Source organism: Schistocerca piceifrons, chromosome 2, assembly GCF_021461385.2.
Source record: "Schistocerca piceifrons isolate TAMUIC-IGC-003096 chromosome 2, iqSchPice1.1, whole genome shotgun sequence".
Classification (NCBI taxonomy): domain Eukaryota; kingdom Metazoa; phylum Arthropoda; class Insecta; order Orthoptera; family Acrididae; genus Schistocerca; species Schistocerca piceifrons.
In genome coordinates, this window is record NC_060139.1 from 850,811,996 (window position 1) to 850,836,718 (window position 24,723).

The 24,723-nt window shown below is 41.1% G+C and overlaps 1 protein-coding gene across 1 annotated transcript; it reads left to right on the forward strand.

Annotated features, from left to right (window-relative positions):
- The first annotated feature begins 4,227 nt into the window (after positions 1-4,227).
- LOC124777929 (dehydrogenase/reductase SDR family member 11-like) lies at positions 4,228-20,453 on the forward strand. The gene is made up of 6 exons (XM_047253478.1): positions 4,228-4,416; positions 9,426-9,588; positions 12,375-12,504; positions 16,091-16,220; positions 18,728-18,871; positions 20,343-20,453. Exons 1-6 carry the CDS (start codon positions 4,279-4,281, stop codon positions 20,385-20,387), a joined length of 750 nt encoding a protein of 249 aa, XP_047109434.1. The 5' UTR covers positions 4,228-4,278; the 3' UTR covers positions 20,388-20,453.
- The last annotated feature ends 4,270 nt before the right edge of the window (positions 20,454-24,723 follow it).

Here is a 24,723-nt window from a genome sequence, read left to right on the forward strand (position 1 = left end):
GGGACTGATGACCTCAGCAGTTAAGTCCCATAGTTCTCAGAGCCATTTGAACCATTTGCAGATGACATTTCGTGAATGGCAACAGCCTTTTACGTTCTTTAGCTACGCGTAACAAAGCTGCTCATCGTTTTCTCGCTACACTTTTGTTTAGCTGCAAGTTCGTCCCAAAAGCACAGCATCCACGACAAAGGAAGCAAAACTGTAAGAAAAAAAGTAACACGCAGGCTCCGTAGAGACAAACGCACGACCGTGAAGGCAGATGGAAGCAATGACTCTTCAGCTGTCGCATGGACACTGTTTCCTTTGTACGCCCATCCGTAGCTGCATATAAATACTGGCGCAGCAGCATCCACAAGCAAGGCAGCCAAAAGGAGAAGCGTGCCGTTTTCGAAGTCGCAAACTCACGATTGTATAAGCTGAAGAAAGCAATAATTCTCCAACTGTCGTATGCCCTCTTTTTCCACAGCCACCGATAACACGACGAATTGGACCTCCGTATTCGATGAGCGACCACAGTTTCTAAACAGAATGCCCGACCCATGTGGACCAGAAAGGGCGCGTGTTGTTAAGTGAGCCTCTGGTGATACGCCGAGCAAACTGTCTCTTGGAAACGCCGAGCAAAGAAGTTTTATATTCTGGAAGAATAAACACATGCACGGCCCAAATTGCACGAAAATAAATTCCAATTTGATAGACGCGCAAAATACTTTATTGAGAATAATGAAAAATATGTATACTTCAGTAACACTTATCAAACTCCAAAAATACCTCAAGTATGGGTTACGAGGAGCTGTTCTGCCACTGTGCCCCCATTCTTTATAGCTCTCTATGCATAGACATTGTGCTAGCTGGACTCATGGTAGGGTTTTGGAACCTACGAAAGATTCCTTTCTTTGATTTAGTGCTATTGTTTACAACAACCTTCCGTATTCCTCGACGGTCACTGTCCATCTGAACATGAGGTTTTGTCAGATCTTGGTTTAGCTGTCTGGTATTCCTTCCAGTTATCACTTCAGTCACATTACCAACAGTCGACTTGGGCAGCTTAAGAGGGGTTGAACTGTTTCTGATGGCTTCATTACTCATGTGAAATCCAGTAACTAGTTCACTTTCGAAGTGACTGAGTTCTGCTGACCGACCGACTCTGCTGTCACTGCGTCTCTGCCGACAACACAGCACTCCCCTCCTCCTTTTATAATGGCGGGTCTAGCTCTCATGACATTCAGTGGTCAGTTTTTCGTTGATGTTGGTGTCCGTATTCTTTTGATCACGTAGCATAGTATTCTGTTCTACGACGTTAATCGACTGCACGCCGGATGACATCCTGAGGTGCAGAGGTTGAACCAGCGACTTGCTGATCGTGGTAGCGTGGCAGACCTCGCATAGGTCGCAAGGTTGCCGAGCGACTGTTGCAACGAGCTGAAGATGATCTTGAGACAAGTGTGCGGTGATTTTCAGCTGTTCAAGGCATAAAACGCGCTCTTGCGTGGCCCTTTCTGCACAAAGAGTTAATTTATTGATATCAGTTACAACGTTTTTGGGCTTCTAGGCTACAAGACCATTGCGCTAGATTACAATTCTGTCAATGTACTGTAAGAAATGTGGTGCTACAGAAGAATGCTGAAGATTAGATGGGTAGATTATATAACTAATTAGGAGGTATTGAATAGGACTGGGGAGAAGAGAAGTTTATGGCACAACTTGACTAGAAGAAGGGATCGGTTGGTAGGACATGTTCTGAGGCATCAAGGGATCACCAAATTAGTTTTGGAGGGCAGCATGGAGGGTAAAAATCGTAGAGGGAGACCAAGAGATGAATACACTAAACAGATTCAGAAGGATGTAGGTTGCACTAGGTACTGGGAGATGAAGAAGTTTGCACGGGATAGAGTAGCATGGAGAGCTGCATCAAACCAGTCTCAGGACTGAAGACCACAGCAACAATAACAACTGTAAGAAGAAGCGATGGACAACCAGAACACAGCTGATATTTTGCGTATAAGGTGGATTTCGAACAGAGTGGGACATTATAGTTGCACATGCAGTCACATAATAATCCCCTTGCGATCATGGAAGGAAGACACCAGCTTACCCTTAGTATTAACGTGTGTACAGCAATGGTGTCTTTGCAGAAAGAGAAGTTGTGTAATTTATTCACGACTGGGTAACAATCCAATTTCTAAGCCTCGTAGACGGTACCCGCAACAACGCTTAACGAGTTGCAGATATCTCGAGAATGAATGTCCAGCAGCATGAACGTCCTAAAACATCCGACCTCATTCATAGGGCTAAGACTTTAAGGGCAGTGACGTATGACACTCCCAATGACAAAATGAAGACGTTACCGGAGCTTGTTGCTCCATGTGTATCGAACAGAATCTGAGGCCAGCCACAGTGAAAGTTTTATATGACATTTATATACATTTGACATACTGAATATTGTTTTTGAAAAACTTTCTGCTTGTTTGCCACATCCTTAAGATATCGCATTCAGCTGCTGAGCAACACTGACTGTTGGATGGCCCTATATTGCCCTAGCGATCAGCGACGTGAAACAAAACTTTAATCACAGTAATGCTGAAACTGAAATAATGACAGTCAATGTAATTAAATCTCAAAATACACTAATTGTGCATTCAGTGAACTCTAACTCAAACTAAATGCTGAAGTACGTTACGAAAATGACTACACGAAGTGCTACGTCTCATTTGAAATATCCACAAAATAAAATATTGCTCAGCTCGATAGAACAAAAGACTCTTTAAGACTATCTACAGTGTTCACCGTAAATTAACCTCCTTACTTAGCACAACACCTGAAAATTCTACGTACTGTTTGCACATAAGAATGCAAAGTGAGATCTGCCCTGAAAAAAAAGTGACTTGCCCCATGATCAGCATGCTGTTTTGTGTCTAGTGTAATGACGTTCTCGAAAGCAAAGTGAAATCTGCGAATGTACCAGCTAAAGAAAAATGATCTACTCACTAGCAAATTTTTCTTTCCTTGTCAAAAACAGCCGGAGCTGCGTGTGGTGTAAAGTGCAATGCACACACGTCAAAGTGTTTAAAACTTTACTAAGAATGATGGAGAAGGGTTTACTTTAAAGAAAAACATTTTCGAAAAGTTAGACTCTCATTATTGCCCAAAAAGACTCTGCAACAGTTTCAAAATTCACTCATAACAATAATTACAGACATTTGCGTTATTTGTGACAGAATGAAAACAAAGTGATGAAATTAGCACTAATCATGAATATTATTGGTTATTTAAGGGACAAAGATTTCCTTCAATCAATAGTTCCGACAAACAGACATTTCATTGTTGTGCGTGAATTGGTTACCTTGAAATATTCCTACAAAAATCTCCTCCATCCATACAGTCAAGAAAACAGCTTTATAAACAAGTTTTCAATTCCATAGTAAAGTATTGAAGACAATTTCTCCCAGACTCACGAACACCAGATCTTCTTCTCTCAAACTCATCTCTTCGATACTGTGCCAGTAATAAGAATGTCCTAACGATGTACAACTGACTAGCGACAAAGCGACATTGAACACAGTCAAGGATCTTGTAGAGTACCCATGCAGTGCAGTCGTGCATGTTTCTCCCACTGCAGTAGAGGGGAAATATTTACAACGGCTGAAAATGTATGGAAGCCTTACAAGGTGTTTTCACGCGAATTCAAGGTACTTTGATACAGCGAGCTGCAGGATGTCTGCACCACGCGTAGTGTCAATAGAAGGTTATTATAGGACAGAATGGCCCATTCAACAAGTATTGCTTTCGAGTCTCATTTTTATAGGACTTTTGCTCGTATTTTCGATATTACACTACAAAAACTGTTTGTTTGTTGTTTTATTTTCCAATAGAAAATTAGCAAAATAAATACCAGAAGAATTCCGGGTTTGCCAGGTAGTAAGATATATAAGTTCAGCACAAATTTAGTTTAGAAAGAAACTATTGATCACACGGAAGTAGCTTGCTGACTTGTGCAAATAACTGAGCGCCGTAACTCCTTTAGTTGCCAAGAGCAATTACTTTGTCGATAAAGGCAAATGATGCAAACTTCAGGTATTGTGTCAGGCGACGGTACCGATGGACTTCGCACCTGGCTTATCTTACTACGTGGTCACGTGACGGCGGCGTAATCTGCTGTAGTGGGAGCCGTAGTAGTGTGAAGCGTCTGCGCTCCGCCGCCAGCACTATAAATAGCATCCGTTGATGCTAGAGGAAACACTCATCACCAGACAACGCCAGCAGTAGACAGCAGCATCAGACATGGGCATCGAGAAGTACGCTGGCCGCGTGGCCCTAGTTACTGGCGCCAGTTCCGGCATGGGCGCCGCTATCGCTCAGGAGCTGCTCAAGCACGGCATCCACGTGGTCGGCCTCGCCAGGAGAGTGGAACTGATCAAGGTCGGTCTGTGAAACACTCCTAACTAGATTTAGGCCCTTCCTGAAGAATACGAGGGACGGTTCAGCAGATCCTTTCGGAAGGCATTCTCACATATTTTTGGATAGGAGGGGCTATTACTGTATAGACAAATTTCCGTATATTGTCACGGTAAATCCACAGCTTATTCTTCAGCGTTTCAGGAAAAGACGCGACAGTTCATCACTCTCGAAAAGCGTGTAGCATACACTTTACACAGAGTCGACAGTAATGGACGATCACTCACCGCAAGATCCAGAAAATGTGTTGACATGGTGCATGTGACAGTTTTACAGCTTCCCCAGAGAGGACCAGTTACTGTTTATATTATCACTACCTTAACTCAGTAGGAGGAAGGCTGCGCTAATGAGTTGCATATGCGCTCTCCCACCGTGCCATTGTAGAAGATATTGTTACTGATAACCCAGACAAATTTAGACACTTTATCACCATAAATCGATATTTATTCCTTTAGCTATTAGGCAAGAGACTCGGCAACTCATTATTCCTGAGACTTGTATGGCAAATACCAGCACACTGTCCTCGGCACTGAACGATCGCCGAATCTTGCCTGTGTTGTCATGTCCATCTACCTAATGTTCTAGTTCCTCGAGAGATGCCTATTTACCTAAATGTTTGTATTTACAGTACCTTACGTTTCTCATATGAAAAGAAATAAAATTTATCTATGTTCCACATCTACATCTACATCCATACTCCGCAAGCCACCTGACGGTGTGTGGCGGAGGGTACCTTCAGTACCTCTATCGGTTCTCCCTTCTATTCCAGTCTCGTATTGTTCGTGGAAAGAAGGTTTGTCGGTATGCCTCTGTGTGGGCTCCAATCTCTCTGATTTCATCCTCATGGTCTCTTCGCGAGATATACGTAGGAGGGAGCAATATACTGCTTGAATCTTTGGTAAAGGTATGTTCTCGAAACTTTGACAAAAGCCCGTACCGAGCTACTGAGCGTCTCTCCTGCAGAGTCTTCCACTGGAGTTTATCTATCATCTCCGTAACGCTTTCGCGATTACTAAATGATCCTGTAACGAAGCGCGCTGCTCTCCGTTGGATCTTCTCTATGACTTGTATCAACCCTATCTGGTACGGATCCCACACTGCTGAGCAGTATTCAAGCAGTGGGCGAACAAGCGTACTGTACCCTACTTCCTTTGTTTTCGGATTGCATTTCCTTAGGATTCTTCCAATGAATCTCAGTCTGGCATCTGCTTTACCGACGATCAACATTATATGATCATTCCATTTTAAATCACTCCTAATGCGTACTCCCAGATAACTTATGGTATTAACTGCTTCCAGTTGCTGACCTGCTATTTTGTAGCTAAATGATAAAGGATCTATCTTTCTGTTTATTCGCAGCACATTACACTTGTCTACATTGAGATTCAATTGCCATTCCCTGCACCATGCGTCAATTCGCTGCAGATCCTCCTGCATTTCAGTACAATTTTCCATTGTTACAACCTCTCGATACACCACAGCATCATCTGCAAAAAGCCTCAGTGAACTTCCGATGTCATCCACCAGGTCATTTATGTATTTTGTGAATAGCAACGGTCCTATGACACTCCCCTGCGGCACACCTGAAATCACTCTTACTTCGGAAGACTTCTCTCCATTGAGAATAACATGCTGCGTCCTGTTATCTAGGAACTCCTCAATCCAATCACACAATTGGTCTGATAGTCCATATGCTCTTACTTTGTTCATTAAACGACAGTGGGGAACTGTATCGAACGCCTTGCGGAAGTCAAGAAACACGGCATCTACCTGTGAACCCGTTTCTATGGCCCTCTGAGTCTCGTGGACGAATAGCGCGAGCTGGGTTTCACATGACCGTCTTTTTCGAAACCCATGCTGATTCCTACAGAGTAGATTTCTAGTCTCCAGAAAAGTCATTATACTCGAACATAATACGTGTTCCAAAATTCTACAACTGATCGACGTTAGAGATATAGGTCTATAGTTCTGCACATCTGTTCGACGTCCCTTCTTGAAAACGGGGATGACCTGTGCCCTTTTCCAATCCTTTGGAACGCTACGCTCTTCTAGAGACCTACGGTACACCGCTGCAAGAAGGGGGGCAAGTTCCTTCGCGTAATCTGTGTAAAATTGAACTGGTATCCCATCAGGTCCAGAGGCCTTTCCCCTTTCGAGCGATTTTAATTGTTTCTCTATCCCTCTGTCGTCTATTTCGATATCTACCATTTTGTCATCTGTGCGACAATCTAGTGAAGGAACTACAGTGCAATCTTCCTCTGTGAAACAACTTTGGAAAAAGACATTTAGTATTTCGGCCTTTAGTCTGTCATCCTCTGTTTCAGTACCATTTTGGTCACAGAGTGTCTGGACATTTTGTTTTGATCCACCTACCGCTTTGACATAAGACCAAAATTTCTTAGGATTTTCTGCCAAGTCAGTACATAGAACTTTACTTTCGAATTCATTGAACGCCTCTCGCATAGCCCTCCTCACACCACATTTCGCTTCGCGTAATTTTTGTTTGTCTGCAAGGCTTTGGCTATGTTTATGTTTGCTGTGGAGTTCCCTTTGCTTCCGCAGCAGTTTTCTAACTCGGTTGTTGTACCACGGTGGCTCTTTTCCATCTCTTACGATCTTGCTTGGCACATACTCATCTAACGCATAATGTACGACGGTTTTGAACTTCGTCCACTGATCCTCAACACTATCTGTACTTGAGACAAAACTTTTGTGTTGAGCCAACAGGTACTCTGAAATCTGCTTTTTGTCACTTTTTCTAAACAGAAAAATCTTCCTACCCTTTTTAATATTCCTGTTTACGGCTGAAATCATCGATGCCGTAACCGCTTTATGATCGCTGATTCCCTGTTCTGCGTTAACTTTTTCAAATAGTTCGGGTCTGTTTGTCACCAGAAGGTCTAATATGTTATCGCCACGAGTCGGTTCTCTGTTTAACTGCTCAAGGTAGTTTTCAGATAAAGCACTTAAAAAAATTTCACTGGATTCGTTGTCCCTGCCACCCGTTATGAACGTTTGAGTCTCCCAGTCTATATCAGGCAAATTAAAATCTCCACCCAGAACTGTGGGGAAATCTACTTGAAATATTTTCCAAATTATCCTTCAGGTGCTCAGCCACAACAGCTGCTGAGCCAGGGGGCCTATAGAGACATCCACTTACCATGTCTGAGCCTGCTTTAACCGTGACCTTCACCCAAATCATTTCACATTTCGGATCTCCGTCAATGTCCTTCGATACTATTGCACTTCTTATCGCTATAAACACGCCTCCCCCTTCACTGTTCAGCCTGTCTCTGCGGTATACATTCCAATCTGAGTTTAGGATTTCATGACTGTTTACGTCTGGTTTCAGCCAACTTTCTGTCCCTAGTACTATATGGGTGTTGTGACCGTTTGTTAATGAGAGCAGTTCTGGGACCTTTCTATAGACGCTCCTGCAGTTTACTATTAGCACATTAATATTGTTATTCCCTGTTGCATTTTGCCTACTCCTACCTAGTCAGAGAAAATAAACTTAACCTTTTATAAACTCACTGTAACATTAGTTTCAATTCCTTGAAAATAACGTTTTTAGTTTCCATTTAGAAGTAAGATTAAATAACCGCTGCATACACTCACTCTTCAGTAAGCAACTTAAAATTACCTGGGGGAGTAACATGGCGATCTCTGACCCACTCTTCTTGAGCATCCAAAATGTACACCAGATCCCAGAAAATCAGGCTACCGATCTTAACAACCATTTATGGCGGGGAGAAATTGCTCCAATAATTCGTGTTACACTAACTCCTGACTACACTCAGGTTATCACTTAATCTAAATTCTCGACATGTAACTGACGAGGAGCTTCAATACTGCAACGTTCATCGGACCGTTATCTGTTTAAAATGCGTATAAATGATCTACTAGAATGCGTCAGATGCAATTCAAGACTAGTCGCAGACGATTTGATTGTCTCTAACAAAGTTGCAGCGCCAGAGAACAGTAGCGATTTGCAGAAGGACTTGCAACAGGACTGATCGATGTTGCCGGGTCCGGCAGTTGATCCTGAACATAAATAAATGTAGCACTTCGCGCATACACAGGAAAAGAAAGCCACTAACGTACAACTACACTATTGATGAGAAACTGCTAGAAAATGTAGCTACCGTAAAATGACTAGGAGTAACTATCCAGAGCGATGTTTAGTGGAATGATAGCATAAAACAAATACGAGTAGAAGATACCATACTGACATTCATAGGAAGCGTCTTAAGGAAATATAAGTCGTCCACCAGGTACGACTGATAGAAGACATGGAGATGATGGAACGGAGAGCTGACCGTTTCGTCGTGGCATCGTTAAGTCGGGGCGAGAGGGCTACTGGGATGCTAAACAGTTGGCAGACGTTAGAAGAGAGATGTTGTGAATTACGGAGAAGTTCAGGTAAAAATATAGATAAAGCGCTTTCCGGGAAGACTTGGACGACATACACATCTCGCATGATGACCACGGCGAGAAAATTCGAGAAATTAGAGCTAATTTAGAGGCTTACCGACAACCATTCTTCCTTCGCGCCATTCACGGTAGCAGAATGTGACTTGGTTAACGGACACACTACTGTTACTTCGCCAGGTTTCTGTTTGAATTCCTGAACAGCGCAGAGGCAACTGCCACAGCAGTACGGAGAGTTAAACAGCGCAACGATTTACCCATTCTTCTTTCCAAGGCCACTCCTATTCGTCTACTTGATTTTCAGTTAAAATCGGGACCCCACCTGCCACAGTGTCCACACAAAGACCGAAGAGTCACGCAGCTGCAGACAGCCTGCAGTGGTACTGATTCCCTCACAACAACGGACCAACGCTCGTGCCGTACATGAAACAACCTGTCTAACCATTCTGTGATAGAGCAACATATCGGTGTCGAGTTTCATATCGTTGTTGACATTATTATCTTATGAAGCACTTAAAAGCATTCTTTCTGTTTTTCCTTAGGCTCTTGAAGTGAAGGGGGCGGCGGGCAAACTGTACGCTCTTCAGGGAGACGTGGGAAAAGAAGAAAGCATCCTCTCAGCTTTTAAGTGGATTAGGGAGAACCTCAATGGAGTCGACATCCTCGTCAACAGCGCCGGTGCCGACTACGACACTGATTTTATATGTATGTATGCAAACTGAAAATCAAATATCTCACATTTTAATGAATTTACGTTGAATTAACGTGTAAATGATCAGAAATGTGAAGGAATGCATTATCGAACGTTCTGGAACATAAAACTGTTGCCGGATCAAGCCTCGAAGTCGGGACCTTCGCCTCTCGCGCACAAGTGCTCTACAAACTGTGCTACATAGATTTACCTACGACACCTGATTCTATCTTGGGTAGCTAATTAACAAGGCACTTGCCCCAGAAAAGCGAAGGTCCCGAGTTCAAATCTGGGTCGGGCATATAGTGTTAACCCGCCAGGATGTTTCATATTAGCGCACATACAACCACAGAGCGAAAATTCTTTCTCAACTGATTATCAGCTACAGTAAAAATTTACTGAAATTACAGCACATCTGTACATTTTGCTGTCAACAAAGAAATTCAGCGAAATACTTCAAGACAAAGCAGCCGAGTCACACTTGCGTAGGTACTGCGACCAGAATTAATGCCTACTGGGCCGGCACTTTGGCTGTGGTGAGTGCAGCCTGAAGGTCTCTCGACCACACGCATATGGCAAATGGTGGGCTACCTTCCTGAGCTGTTATTCCACAAGAACACAATAGATGTTTGATATAATTTACTTGATTAACAGGACAATTTCCTCTATTGTGGTGTTTGACAACTGTGATGACAGTCACATTCTGATACGTGTTTGAAACAAAAGTTGCTGGCGGGTTACAAATTATAAATGGGAGATTGAGCACCCTTAATGATATCTACCAAAGATGGCACAAAGGCCAAAAAGAAGATAGGACTGTGTTAGTTTCAGGAGATTACTGCACGTTGACATCAAACATTGAAGGTGGTCACAGTAATGTGACTGGACCGTGTATAAATGTCAACTTTTTACCTTGGTTACAGTGTCAATATCTTTATGATGTCGTCATAAAATAAAAACAGCGTAAGCAGTTGAATATCCTTTCCTAAAGCCCATTTGTTCTTCAGTAACGATTATTTACCTACAGTCTACGGTGTGTAGCTCTGGTGTACAGCATTTAAGGTGTGTCAGTTAACTTGTCCCCGTGTAGTTTTGTTATAGAGTGACATTACTTTCTCATTTACCCAGAAATGAGGATACTCTGTGCATCTAGCAGAGATTAAAAATATGAAGTATCGTTACTCCCTAGTTAATTATACATTAATTCCATCTGTAACAATTTATTTCCACTTTATGCGACATATATCGGCCGTAAATTCTCCTTTATTAATTTTATTCAGCCATTTTGATTCCCCATACGTTTTCCCTTCAGTCACTTGTACGTTTTCATCATGCCGTAAAGAAGCACGCTGATGAACCAAAACGTTATGGCAACTGGCGACAGCGTGACTGAATGCAGCCCCGTGAGGTTGCGAGGATGAAGGAGAGTAGATAAATGGAACAGCGGAGATGGCAGAATCATTCTAGCGACGAGACAGGCCGCAAATGTAGAAACCCAGACTGTGAGGTGGGGCAGGTTTGCTACGGCGAGGCGCGTGGGAATGAGCTTCTCGGAAACGGCGGGACGGGTCGGCTGCTGGTGTGCTGCTGTCGTGAACCCTGTGGAAGGCGGCTGGAGGACGGCGAAACCACGAGCAGGCGACGGGGTACGCCTCGTCACAGACAGCAGACGTCGGAGGCTTGCTCGCCGCGGATAGGACAGGCGGCGATTTGCAGAAGATCTGACAACAGAGTACAGTGCTGGTCTGGAACAAGTGTTTTGTTATACACCATTCATGGTACATTTCTGAACATGACGCTTCAGAGCAGACGCCCCATACAGATTCCCATTGACCTAAAGACGTCGTCAGTTTGGACTACAGTGGGCACAGGAACGCCGAGATTCGATCATGGGTGTCTGGAAACGTGACACCTAGCCAGACGATTCACATTTCTTGTTACACCAGATCGATGGTCATGTCCAGATACGTCATCATCCACGCGTACGTCAACTCGGGACGTATGTAGGTAATCTAAGACACAGTGACAGCTGGGCAACGCAAACGTTATTGCGCATCATCTGCATCTGTTCATGCTTGATGCCTTCTTTTACGGCGAAGGCGTTTTCCAGCAGGATAACAGTCCATGTAAAAAGATCACATTCGTGCTACAATGGTTCGAGGAGCCTAGGAGTGAAGTAAAGTACTGCAATAGTTATTTAGTGCTATTAAATTTACAATGAGTATTTGTACAACACTTAAATAATTGTAATAATAAATGAACAATAATTGTAAAAATAAGTGAACAATTTCAGATGATTTGGGTCTTAAATCACGGTTTAAACGTAGGGTCCCAGAAACTCCATCTTAAGATACACGTTACAGAAAAGTTGCTTCGTGAGTTAAGGGCTAATTTATTACATATACGCTGTCGAAAATTCTATCAAAAATGTAGATACTGAGTAAAAAAATATGGTATCATTCGTATTAACCGAAACGCCTTCATTGTTTACAGTTACAAAGCGAAACTGTAGTTAATATACAGTATAAATTTCATATCGCTGTTCTAAACTGCCTCTAAAGTAACCAATCACGATCAACGTAAAATCAAAGTGGGCTTGACAGGTACCAGGTCTCTTCTTAACTTATTTTCTTGATCGATTTCTTTTTAAGCATAAATCTCCATATTATCATCTGTGAAAGGTGAAATGTATTTTTATTACGTGTCTCTTTCTTTGAAACTGCTGCGTCAAAATTGCACTTTAAGTTATCTAACTATATTTAGAAAATTGGCTGATGCTCAATTGTATTGACTTCTACAGCCGGTAAAACAGAACACTGGAGACAGATGTTTGAGGTGAACGAGCTTGGCCTGGCCATCTGCAGCAGGGAGGCGGTCCAGGACATGATGAGGAGGGGCGTCGACGACGGCTTCGTCATCCACATCAGCAGGTAGGAGCCAGCGCTTACGTGGCCAGGCTCGTAAAACACACACACAAACACACACACACACACACATGTACAAACTTCTGTGAATAATTCGGCAAGTAGGTACTGCAGTTGTGACTTTCAAATGGTTCAAATGGCTCTGAGCACTATGGGACTTAACATCTATGGTCATCAGTCCCCTAGAACTTAGAACAACTTAAACCTAACTAACCTAAGGACATCACACACATCCATGCCCGAGGCAGGATTCGAACCTGCGACCGTAGCAGTCGCGCGGCTCCGGACTGAGCGCGTAGAACCGCTAGACCACCGTGGCCGGCTGTGACTGTTGTGGGACTGACTCTAGCAGTGATTCATCTGTCACTCCATCAGTCCTTTACGCCGTTGTGGACGTTTAGACATGTACTATTTCTCTTCTCTTAATGACAGCTCTCTTGGACACTAACGTTTCCCAAAATTCTTGGTAGCTACAAATCGAATGTTCACTGACATAGTCACTTCGCACTCTCAATGATTATAAACATTGCTACACACTTTCTTCTCATATGACGTTGGCGTACGTGGCATTATACATTTTGACATACAGTACCGCTGTCAATTACATGGTATGATATTTCACACAAGGAAAAAGATCTTTTTCGACCACATTTATTTATTGACGCCAAATTTAATTGCTTTCGATTTCAGTGCCAAGTGATTCGAACTTCAGGCTCCTTACACGGATGCAAAACCTGTCACAAGTTCTACGACTCGCTACCCGCACGACGATTACATTAGAAAACGTAGTTACCACGACTTCCTGATCGATCGAACAACATTTTAGGCCGAGAAGGTCTGCTGTTATTTCCTGGATTTATTCTTCGTTTCCAGGAAGTAAAAATACACTGTTTGACAATAGCTAAGAAACAACGTCACTTGCTAAGAAATAACTGTCTGTTCCTACGGCACAACCGACCAATGACAGTAAAAGGAAACATGGACGTGTTAACTGTATGCGAAGCCTGTGTACGAGCGCTCTGTATGCATTCGACAGTTGTTGTGGAGACGGTTTCTCGGGAAACGATCAGTGCGACGTTCCGCGGTACGGCAACACATCTGCAGGATACCATCTGAGTACTTACGATCGTGAACGAACAGTTGGACAGCTCGAAGCCGGTCAAAGATTTACTATAATAATGGGTATGTAAAAAAGTGTCATCCCGCGATTAAAAAACTGGCCAAATGAGGGAAGGTCTCGCACACTGAAGGTTCCGTTCGATCTTAATTATGTATATGGACAGTCCATCAGTTCCGTGAATCGAGAATCTCTACCATTTTTGCCTGTTATCGACATTGCTATTGGCAGGATATCTGTGGCAGAGAATGTTTGAAATTCAATAATATGGATGTCACCTAAAGTCATGCGACAGGCAGACGACCTTTACTACAATAATCAGTAGTTTTCCGTTCAGGCTTACTGCGTCGCAATTATAAATGTTAGGTATCAGGCTAGGAATGACTTTACTGCTCGTATAACTCCTTTCGGCATTTATCCATCATCAGATATTCTGTAGCAATTAGTGCCCGTAGATATAGCGTTTCAAATTGTATGTGGAAGAAATATTCGCAGAGTAGCCAGAAATCGTCAAAAATGGACAAGGTCCTAGGGACCATGGGATCCTTGAGAGTTTACCTACAATTTTGGGTTTGGGTGAGCCCCTCGTTCGACCATAATATACCGCAAATCTCTCGAACCAATAACTTTGACCGGTGACTGGGTTAAAGGAGAGATGATACACAAAATTAGGGTCAAACATCAGTGACATCCAAGTGTTGCAGAATATGAAAGCATAGTTAGCGCATCATTGTGTTTCTATTATAGTAGTTATAAGGCTGTATTTCAGAATATGAACTTTATTTTTGTGTCACAATTATCTATGAACTTTTCGATCATTTTGCTTAAAAAATAAGGGAAATTACAGTCAGTCTTCCTTCTTCTTCCTCGAGCCTCACTGTTAGAATGGTATGTCATTCTGGTATCATGATTTCTGTTTTAAGTCATTTACAACATTATTTTGATAGATGAGTGCACTACCCTGTCATTTCCTTAAAATGATATATTTCGTATAATTTTTGGCATTTTAAATTAGTTGGGGGGGGGGGGGGGGTGGTATAGTCAGTTTGGTGACGCAATAATCACTCGCCATAAGCGCGTTATCGTTTTCACATTTCGACATTTGTATGTTGAACCTGCAGTCTATACTTTTAACGAAGTCTAAATGTAATTATTATTATTATTATTATTATTATTACTCCTACTACTGTAGAGACTACTGCTTTGCATTGACAACCATGAAATGGTCTTGTGGTGAGGACTTTTGGGCCTATAGCAAGACCCGTGTGAGTAAAGAAATAATATTTTGTAAATTCATTTTATACCTCAAAAACAATGTAAGCTTCAATACCTTCTTCCTAATTTTTATAACAGTACGTTTTGATTTCTTGTTGGCAATGTGATTTGTATTTCCATCTTTAGCATTGTACCTTCTTATTTAAAATTAATATCACAAAAATCCGCACTGGAGGGATATACATTAAAGATCTGAGATCAAATGTTACGAGGTATCAAGAACAGAATGACTTCCTCCGTTCTAATCACCATGGACTCCGGAACATCGGTCATGAGAACCCAACTCGCACTTTGGTCATACGACATCGCGGAAATCAAGGATCGAGATGACGAGAGAGATGCTATTTTTATTGTCTTCTGGAATGTATTTCACTTTGTATCACACCAATGCTTATTAAAGGAAGGACGATAATATGGAGTATCGAAAGGCATTTGTGTTTGGATTTATAATATTTAGGTAAGGAGGTTCAACATGTTGGGTAGAGAGTCATCGACAGATTTCAGTAACTTCATACCTGCCCAGAATAGTGTATTAAGATCCTTGCTATTCGTGTTATTTATTGATGATCTGGAAGATGTTATGATAAAAAAGTACTTTCTGCAGATGAGGTAGTTATCTGCAATGAAGTACTATCTGAAAAGAAACTGCAGAAATGTCTAGACAGATATCGATAAGATATCAAAGAAATGTCATGAATGGTTACTTGCCTTAAATATTCAAAAATATGAAACTGTGCGCTTTATAAAACGCAAAATCAAAGTATCCTATGAGTACAATTACTACGAGTCACAGCTGGAAATGTCAACTCATACAAATAGTTTGGCGTAGCAATTTGTCACGATATGAAGAGTAGCAGATAAAGCACGTGGCAGACTTCGGTTTCTTGGTAGGACGATGAAGCAACGGAATTGTTAGGCACGTGAAGACAGACACAAACTATCCCGTGAAATCCTATCTACAATATTTCAAGAGCCAGTGTTGAGGAGTCTAGGGATACATTAACACCCTCGACGTATTGTTCTCTTAGGGACTGCTAGGACAAGGTTCAATTAATTACAGCTCGGGTAGAGACAGTTTAGTAGTCAATCTTGCCGTCCGCCTTTGCTCTGCCATTAATTTCACAGTAGTCCGCAGAATGGGAACTTGATACGGAGCAACCTGAGCTTCGGCGACGCTGTATGAGTGACTTTCCTTTCCAGCATTTCGGCCCATGAACCGACGCTGAGTGATGGCCTCGGGATGCACTCAGCCAACAAAACAGCTGTGAGGGTCATGGCTGAAGGACTCAGGAAGGACCTCGTCGCCAAAAAGAGCAAGATTCGTGTTGGGGTAAGACAACATATCTCATCCTGTCAGTGACATATACGTATGTAGGAATCCTTTGATTAATGTGTTGTTACTGTGGTTTTCAGTCCGAGGATTGGTTCTGTGCAGTTATCCACACTAAGCTATCCTGAGCACTTCTCTGAATAACTACTGCAACCAGCATCCATTTGAGGACTATTGTTGCAATCAATCTTTGTTTCTCCCTCTACAATTTTTACCAACACACACTTTCCTCCATAATGCGTCTGAGGATGTTTCTGACCAATCATTCCGTTCTTTTAGTCAACCTGTCATACATTTCGTTTTTCCCCAATTCGAAGGACTGGTTACTTCCTTATTAGTTATCAGATCCATCCACCTAATTTTCAACATACTACCGTACCATCACATCTAAAAAGCGTCGTTCTTACTGTTTAATATACACGTATCGCTTCCATAAAGAGCCATATTCCAGAAACGCCTTCCTTACTTTTGGCAAATCCGCATTTTGCATCCTCTCTATTTCGGCAATCGTCATCATTTCGGGGCTCAAATAACAAAACTCATCTACTGCTTTCAGTGTCTCATTTCCTAACCCAATTCCTTCAACATCGCCTGATATAATTTGACAACATTAAATGTCTTTGTTTTAATTTTCCGCACTATTTCTGACAGAATTACGATCTCATTGCCAAACGTCGTAGTTTTTATTCATTTACTCTGAAGTTTGACTTCATTTCTTTCACAGACCCTTTTTAACTTCTACTTCCTTTTCGTGTCCTTCCACTCTTATAACTGCAGTCTTTAAAGTTGTAAATAATCTTTGTAAAGTTGTAAATAATCTTTTTCTACTTGAATTTTATCCCTACTACTCTCAGTGTTTCAAATAGTGGATTCCAGTAAATATTGTCAAAATAGTTGCCTAATTCTATGAATGTTATATGAGAAGACTTGTCTTTCTTCAGGCTATCTTGTAGGATATGTCGTAGGGTCAGTACTACCACGCGTGTTACTCCATCTTTCCGGAACTCAATCTGACCTTCCACGACGGTGGCGTTTACCAGGTTTTCCATTCTCCCACAAATAATTTGGACCCGCATTTTGCAACTATGACTTATTGAACTGATGGTTCGGTAGTCTTTGCTGCTGTCAGTTACTGCTTTCTTTGGCTTTGGAATCATTGCATTATTCTGGAAGGATGAGGGTATTCCGCCTGCCTCATACGTCTATGTCTACCATACTAGGTGGAATAGTTTTGTTATATTCCCCCAAAGATCTCATTAATTGTTATGAGGGAGAATTTTCTTCTCCAGGTGCCTTGTTTTGACTTCGGTCTTTCAATTCTCGGTTCAATTATTCTCACAATGTGGCATTACCCGCGTCATCTTCATCTACTTTATTTTCCCTTTCTACAATATTGTCTTCAAGTTCGTTTCCCTTAGGCAACCCAGCTATATATTTCAGCCTTTCGTTCTTTGCTTAGTAATGGCTTGCCGTCTTAATTCTTGATATCCATACAGCTGCTTCTCTTTTCTCCAAAGGTCTCTTTAATTTTCCAACAGGAGGCATACATATTTCCCATGGTTATGCATGCTACTACAGCTTTTCATTTCTCCTCCAGCCATTCTTGCTTTGCTATACTGCACTTCATGTCACGCTTATTTTTTTAGACTTTGGTATCCCTTTTGTCTGTTTCATTTGCTGTATTTTTATATTTTCTCCTTCTGCGTTATGCAAGAAGTTCGAACTGGGACTTATAGCTGTATGATTCTCTGCTGCCGTCACTATTTCATGTATGTGTGCTACTCATTCATCTTCCTTTCCCTTGTTTCAGTCGATTGTCGCCTAATGCTACCTTTGAAACTCTCAACACGCACTGGTTCTTTTCATTATGCAGGCCCTTCTCTTTAATTTCCCACCTTTGTGTAATTTATTATTTTATTCTGGAATTCATGGCCAATAAATTAAGGTCGTAAGCCACAAACACATGTAGTTTCAAAATATCTGTCTTATCATTACATATCCTGTACTCTATAGTCAAGTAATATGTCGGATGTAGAATAGACACAATAACACAATTTTGAAAATTGGAAGTTTTGCAGACGGCTTTACAATCGAACAATGACAAATATATTTTTAAAGTAGTAGACAAGTATATATGTAACAAAACTGTGTGCTCTATTGAGACTCTAAGCCACATGTTTACGTTCCCATGGGAAAGGCGACTTCGAGTCTCCGTCTCAGATTTAATTTTGTAAAAATCACTAACCATAGATATTAGTCTGGTTTAGAAAAAAAGTTCTCAGTTCAAGTATACGTACGTTTAGTAAGAAGGTACATTTCCAACGGTAGGTATAATAACAAACCTTACTGTTGCCCTGAGACCAAATTACGTTGGCTCGAATTTTAAAAAAAATTGCAATATTTGTAACAACAAATAACAAAATTCCTACATATACAAAACAGAGTTACGAACATCATATTATCACTGTACAGATACGGAAAACTAAGAATTAATTCCTCTGTTGCAGCAAATTTCTCCAGGGGTCGTGTTAACCAATGCGATGAACCAGTCTGAAAGGTGGGCACAGACTTTCAAGTCAATGCCTTACTTGGAAGCGGAAGATATAGCAAAAGCCGTGGTCTATATGCTTTCCCAGCACCCAAGAGTTCAGGTAAGTTTTTTCTTCTATCGCAAGTTACCTTATTCCAGGGATGTTCGAAAATTTTCATTTAAATTTTTATTAATAGTGCAGGTATGTGTAGTTTAAAGATTACTTAGAAAACAGGTAGCTACGGAGATGGTAATCGTCCACAACTGCAAATATATTTACCCAACAAGTAAACGAATTCAGTGTCTGCCAAGGGAAATCGACAGTGATTTATCGACAACAGTGTGAGAAGAGGCGACACATTCTCTTGCCACTTCAGTTTTATACCAGATTATGAGCGACTGCGAGATGGCCGGCGCCCTTTTAACTTCCCATACCTCTCCTTCATGGAAACTCCCTGAATCTACATCGCTTGATGTGTTGAACATTCAACAGCCTGATTCACAACTTTTAATGCACATATGATACCTAAAATATGATTGCGCCCTTAGCTGTGGACTAAAATTCTAAGGAGGACTGAAACCTTACACTTTATTTTACGCGCATTTGTTCACCCAAAATTTAAAGCTATAAATGCAATGTTTTGTTGCAGTGTTAAAAATCAGTTCATAACCTCTTTGCTGTAACTTATTATGGTAAATATGTATATGGCGCCATCTTCTTATGGGATTTTTCCTCCTCTTTCCTTTGCACTACTTACAATTATGATATGTATAAGCGTTTCTAGCTTACGGGTGAAACTATGCAAATTAATAAACAGCAAATTAAAAAAATACGTATCTTACGGACAAAATGTTAGACGTAGTGTGTCATTATGTCTACCAATACATACCATCTTGCTAATGGTGTATGTATCTTGCATTAAATTATCTCCAGATTTCAATTAAACTTCAATTAAAAAGTGTCTCACAACTTCATCAATTATGATATGTTACATGTGCGTAGTTCGATGGAGTTGCAATAAGAGCCACAATCATTAACAACTTCTATGATACGCTGAAGTTCAGGTACATAATTCTTCTCGGAGCTGTATTTTCTCATATATATTAATCACAAATCTTGGTTGCATATTGCCAGAATCACTTTGATCTCCTCTTTAATTTGACGTAAAGTGAGTCAGTGTTTGTCAACCTGGTGCCTGCTGCCCGCTAGTGGTCGTTCTAGCATTCATGGTGGGCAGTAGGCGGAATGGCTGTCAAAAGCATTTTCGCTAGGTTTTCACAAAAATTTCACATAAAGTAATTGGTAAGTAATAATAATTTTGCGGTTTTACTTGCTGTAACTACGGCTCATAATTTTCATGAAGTATCGTTACTTCCCTATTTTATAAATCACCATTACTGTGCGGCCGGTGGGCAGTTAGAAAATTTTGTTGCTGTTAGAGATACGAAAGTGGGAAGTAACTTAAAAAAGGATGGCCACTCCTTCTCGAAGCCAATGAAAGAAACACGCGCTATGGAAACCGAATTATTAGCATGTTCTGTAATGTTCTTCCCTACTTCTCCTCTTAACTAATGTGTTTAACTTGTTTCAGGTTCACGACATCATTATCCGACCAACAGGAGAATTTTACGGGTGATTTTGCACTGAATGTTGCCATCAGTGTATTGTAATTTCCAAGGTTAATAAAAAATCTATTTTAAAACTGCATGTGTGCTAATTCCTTAATATACATATGCCGTGAAAGCTGCCAAAGATACCCTTCATCCTCTCAGGCGTATTACGCAATATGAAGTCCTCTCCTAGATCAACGTGTTCTGCTACCTTCCCAAGGCAATGAGTACTACAGTCATGCTGATGGCCAATGTGTGGTCCTTTTATAATTTCTGGAGTGGAATGAAGCTAACCATGTGTGTCCTAGTGCCTTTCCTAAACAGTGACCAACACCACGACGAGCTGCAGTCTGAGAAATGTACGTTTGAGATATCTGGCAGCTGCTGAATGTTACTCAAAGGAAATAACGGAGCTAACGTGTAATGGGCTGAACCTCTCATACAGCATCCCCTCGTGAAGTAATAACCACATAAATATTCTATATGTTATCTGAGCTAATGAAACATCTAACCACCATTAAAACATTATCAGGCAAATATATCCAATCACGAACATCCACTTCAGGACAGTACAGCCTTAGCAAAGTGTAACTCAAACAGGGTAAGTTCAGTATATGTTTCCTGATATAAATGAGATTGGTAATACATAGACAAAATAACCGTCGAGACAGCACTGAAGATACTTGACTAAAGAATGTTAAATAAATAACTGAAATGTACAGAATCCTCCGCTTCAACTGATGATTGCAGACGACTGCGAGAAGTAATTCAAAATACTTGGCATTCCAAAAACTTCTACAGTTGTTCACTTATGATTTTGTTTCACTCTATGTTTAGTTACAAATGATATGTTCTCTCGAACTTGACAACTCTTTAACCCTTTGATTCTGCTTCATCTTGAGTAGTTGTAAAGTTCACAAACGACAACACAACTCAGGATTACATAGCCTCCATGTGGCTGCAACAAAGTCTGCGATGCTAACACAAAATAGACTATCTACCAACAAAGCTTTAAACAGCAGATAAAATTCAGCATGTTGGAGTTCTATGCTGCCAATACATCATTCGATATTATGAAAATCTTAATAACTTAGTACACACATAAATAATATTGGCAATAAACAAATGCATCACAGCACACACACTTGGAGAGTGTCATTGATTACTAAGTGAGAGTGCCTCTGACCTGTGCCTCAAGGAAACAAAGCTTTTAACTTTGCTGATGAAATGTTTGTCAGAGGAAAAACAATTTCAAACGACTTCATTTCTCGAATGTTAATTCCCAATATTAAGGAGCTATAACGTTAGAGACATTCAGGATACCTGGCCAAACTACCAGCACAATTTGTGACTCTCCTGCCGTGGAAACATTACGTTAGCATGATGGAGACACCTGGAAGTGAAAGATTGACAGGCTGGAGCAACTGACTGTGACGTGTGTCCCAACACACATTACACTCTGTGTAAGAGCTTGGAATCATATGCTAATGAAATGGTTAACAAACAAAACGTTAAGTTAGCTGACGAAATTATCCAGCACATTCGTACTGACTATGACATGGGATACCCGAAGAGGAAATACTATTTTATGAGATCGGTTAATGAGCTACTGCAGAGACTGTGTGATGAGTTGTTTGCTGACAGTATTTCCACAGCGTAAAAATATTACGATCGCAAACAGTATTTGACAGCAAACTCTGAATACTTGCTGTTGATTCGTAACACAGACTGGACTGGACGCATTTGTTTCACATTTTTAAAATTAAACGAGGGCACATCGCATTTCTTACAGTTTGTGGTATGTTCCGCACATTGCATGTAGTCAATGTAAACATACACACACTGAAAAAAGCATTCCAGCTGCGTATGAGGTAGTGCACTCCCATTCATGAAAGCAGACCAGCGAAAAGAAAATCCTGATGCATGTATTTACATTAGATTATTAACGTATGTGTATGTGTAAGATCACAGGTCGTCGTGGTCAGGTAACATAATTGTGTATCGACTGTTCAAGCTCTCAGTGTCATTGTTCAACGCAACGAACGCTTTAAATGTCAGTGAGCACAAACGAGATATTGTGAGGATGACGAAAGAATGTAAGTTCAGCCGGGTACAAATATTCGTAATTTCTCGATACTATAGCAATAAAGTGACATTATCTACCAATGAGTGGCTTCATCTGTGCAGCAATCCGATGCTTATCGCAGCAATAATCAGCAGAATTATTCAGACTGCTGCAGTATTATTAGATGAGCGTATAAGCGTTTAAAATACGTAATAATGCAAATGACAGTCGATGTATGCAATTACAACAACATAACATTTATCATTTTATGCAGTCTATGCAATACAGTGTGCTGTTGATGAATGCATCATCTAGCATCTACACATGTATAACTTCTATGAGAAATTATGGAAGTAATTGATGAAGCTTGCCCTTCAGAATGTACAGCCGACAGAAGAGATTGTCGCTAACCATTTTATGCATGTCGTTCTTCGTGAAAATATACTTGAGTCTGCCATACCAGATGTAGGCACCGAACTAAGCAAGTCTATGTTTCTAGATAAATACAAAATCTTATGATGTACCAAGCGCAGCAAATAAAACAACATAAAAAGTGAAAGTTGTGTATTTTTTCTATAAAACCGACCACCTGTTAAGAAGTCACATAGTTATTAATATGGCTCAGTAATTGAAACAACTTCTTCATAATAAACGTGTAGTAGATGACTGGACAGGCTGTGATAATACTTTGGCAATGGAAAGGCTGGATGGACTGCTATTGCCGGTAAATATAAGAGTGATTTTGGTGAATAATTCAAACTGCAATAAGATGAACGTTGACATGTCGTTACTTATACAAACTGATGGAGTTCACTTTGAACATGTATAGGTATTTTCAAAAACATTATTTCGGTTGAAGTAGTAGCTACTACAAGGCATATTTTCATAAACTGCCGCGCGGAGTGGCAGCGCGGTTTGAAGCGCCAAGTCACGGATTGCGCGGCCTCTCCCGCCGGAGGTTCGAGTCCTCCCTCGGGCATACCTAGGTGTGTTGTTGTAAGCATAAGTTAAAGTTAGTTTCAGTAAGCAAAAGTTAGTTTAAGTAGTGTGTAACTCTAGGGACCGATGACCTCAGCAATGTGGTCCCTTAGGAAATCACTGACATTTGAACATTCCAAAAACTGACGATGTAACATACCACACATTCCACTTAAATTATACGCACAATACCAGACCAGGCAGTAATTTGTCGGATATCACTACTGAAAATCAGTAGCAGTTACATAATTATTTCTGTCTGACTACCTCATGAGTATTTGACTCTAACGAACTCTAGCATTCCAAAGCAGATGGAGTAGGATAACACAGGTCACGTCACTTTCAAACAATATAATATGAATTTAAAACATGTGCATAAGGCAGACATAGGAACATACTTGATGTTCAACGAATTTAGATGCAGATTGCTGGAACCACAGACAAGACGAGTTTTTGGTCATAGTTAAAACACAACATTTGAAGAAAAGACAGTACTATCGAAAATTCCAGGAGTTTTTCTTAATAAAATGCAATGCGACAACATATAAGCGCATTATTATATAACAAATACGGTTGTCTGACCCAGAGTCACAAGAGAATGTACAGAACTCCTAGAGCTGAAATAAAACTGCAGGGACGGATTCCTCACTGGAAATAGAGGAGAAGATGTCATGAACGTGTGTCCGCAAATGGGTCATTGCCACAGTAGATGATGTTGGGGAATGACAGTTCCTGTGACCACGTACCGTGTGTTCCTTGTGTGTTGTAGGCTGTGCAATTGACGCAGCGTAATGTAAGTAGCACAATGTTCCGGTATTCACACCGCGAACAAGTCGAGATGGTTTTTTTTTTTTTTTTTTTTATGGCCAGGCAGATGGAAGCGGTCGAGAGGCAGGCCGCTTATACCAAAACAAGTCTCTCAGAGATACCAACCACACCACCCAACGTTTCAAGTGCTTTCTGGGCGTTTTATGATCTTGGTTCCCTTCAGACGGGCTAAAGTGCAGGGAAGCGGCGGTCTGTATGCACACTAGATTCAGAAGATCGTATTCTACAGGATATTGAGACGAACACAAGTACAAGCGCCAGGGAAGAGGCCCTCCAACATAGCGTACGCCAAAGTGGGCTTATGTGTATCCTGCAGTCCATCGAGGCCATTTTGAACACATTTTGCAACTTGGATGCGCTGATACACTTTGCTGTGTTCCGGGACAATTTGTTGTTGTCAGCCGCACGACGTACATTTCTGGACACATTGCATAGGACCTTTTTTCCCCCATTTCCAGTCAGAAATCCATCCTTGCAATTTGTCGGTTTTA

Coding starts and splice junctions, on each gene's coding strand:
- LOC124777929 (XM_047253478.1), top strand. CDS start 4,279: ATGGGCATCGAGAAGTACGCTGGCCGCGTGGCCCTAGTTACTGGCGCC. Junction 4,417..9,425: donor GGAGAGTGGAACTGATCAAG/GTCGGTCTGTGA, acceptor GTTTTTCCTTAG/GCTCTTGAAGTGAAGGGGGC. Junction 16,221..18,727: donor AGAGCAAGATTCGTGTTGGG/GTAAGACAACAT, acceptor CCTCTGTTGCAG/CAAATTTCTCCAGGGGTCGT.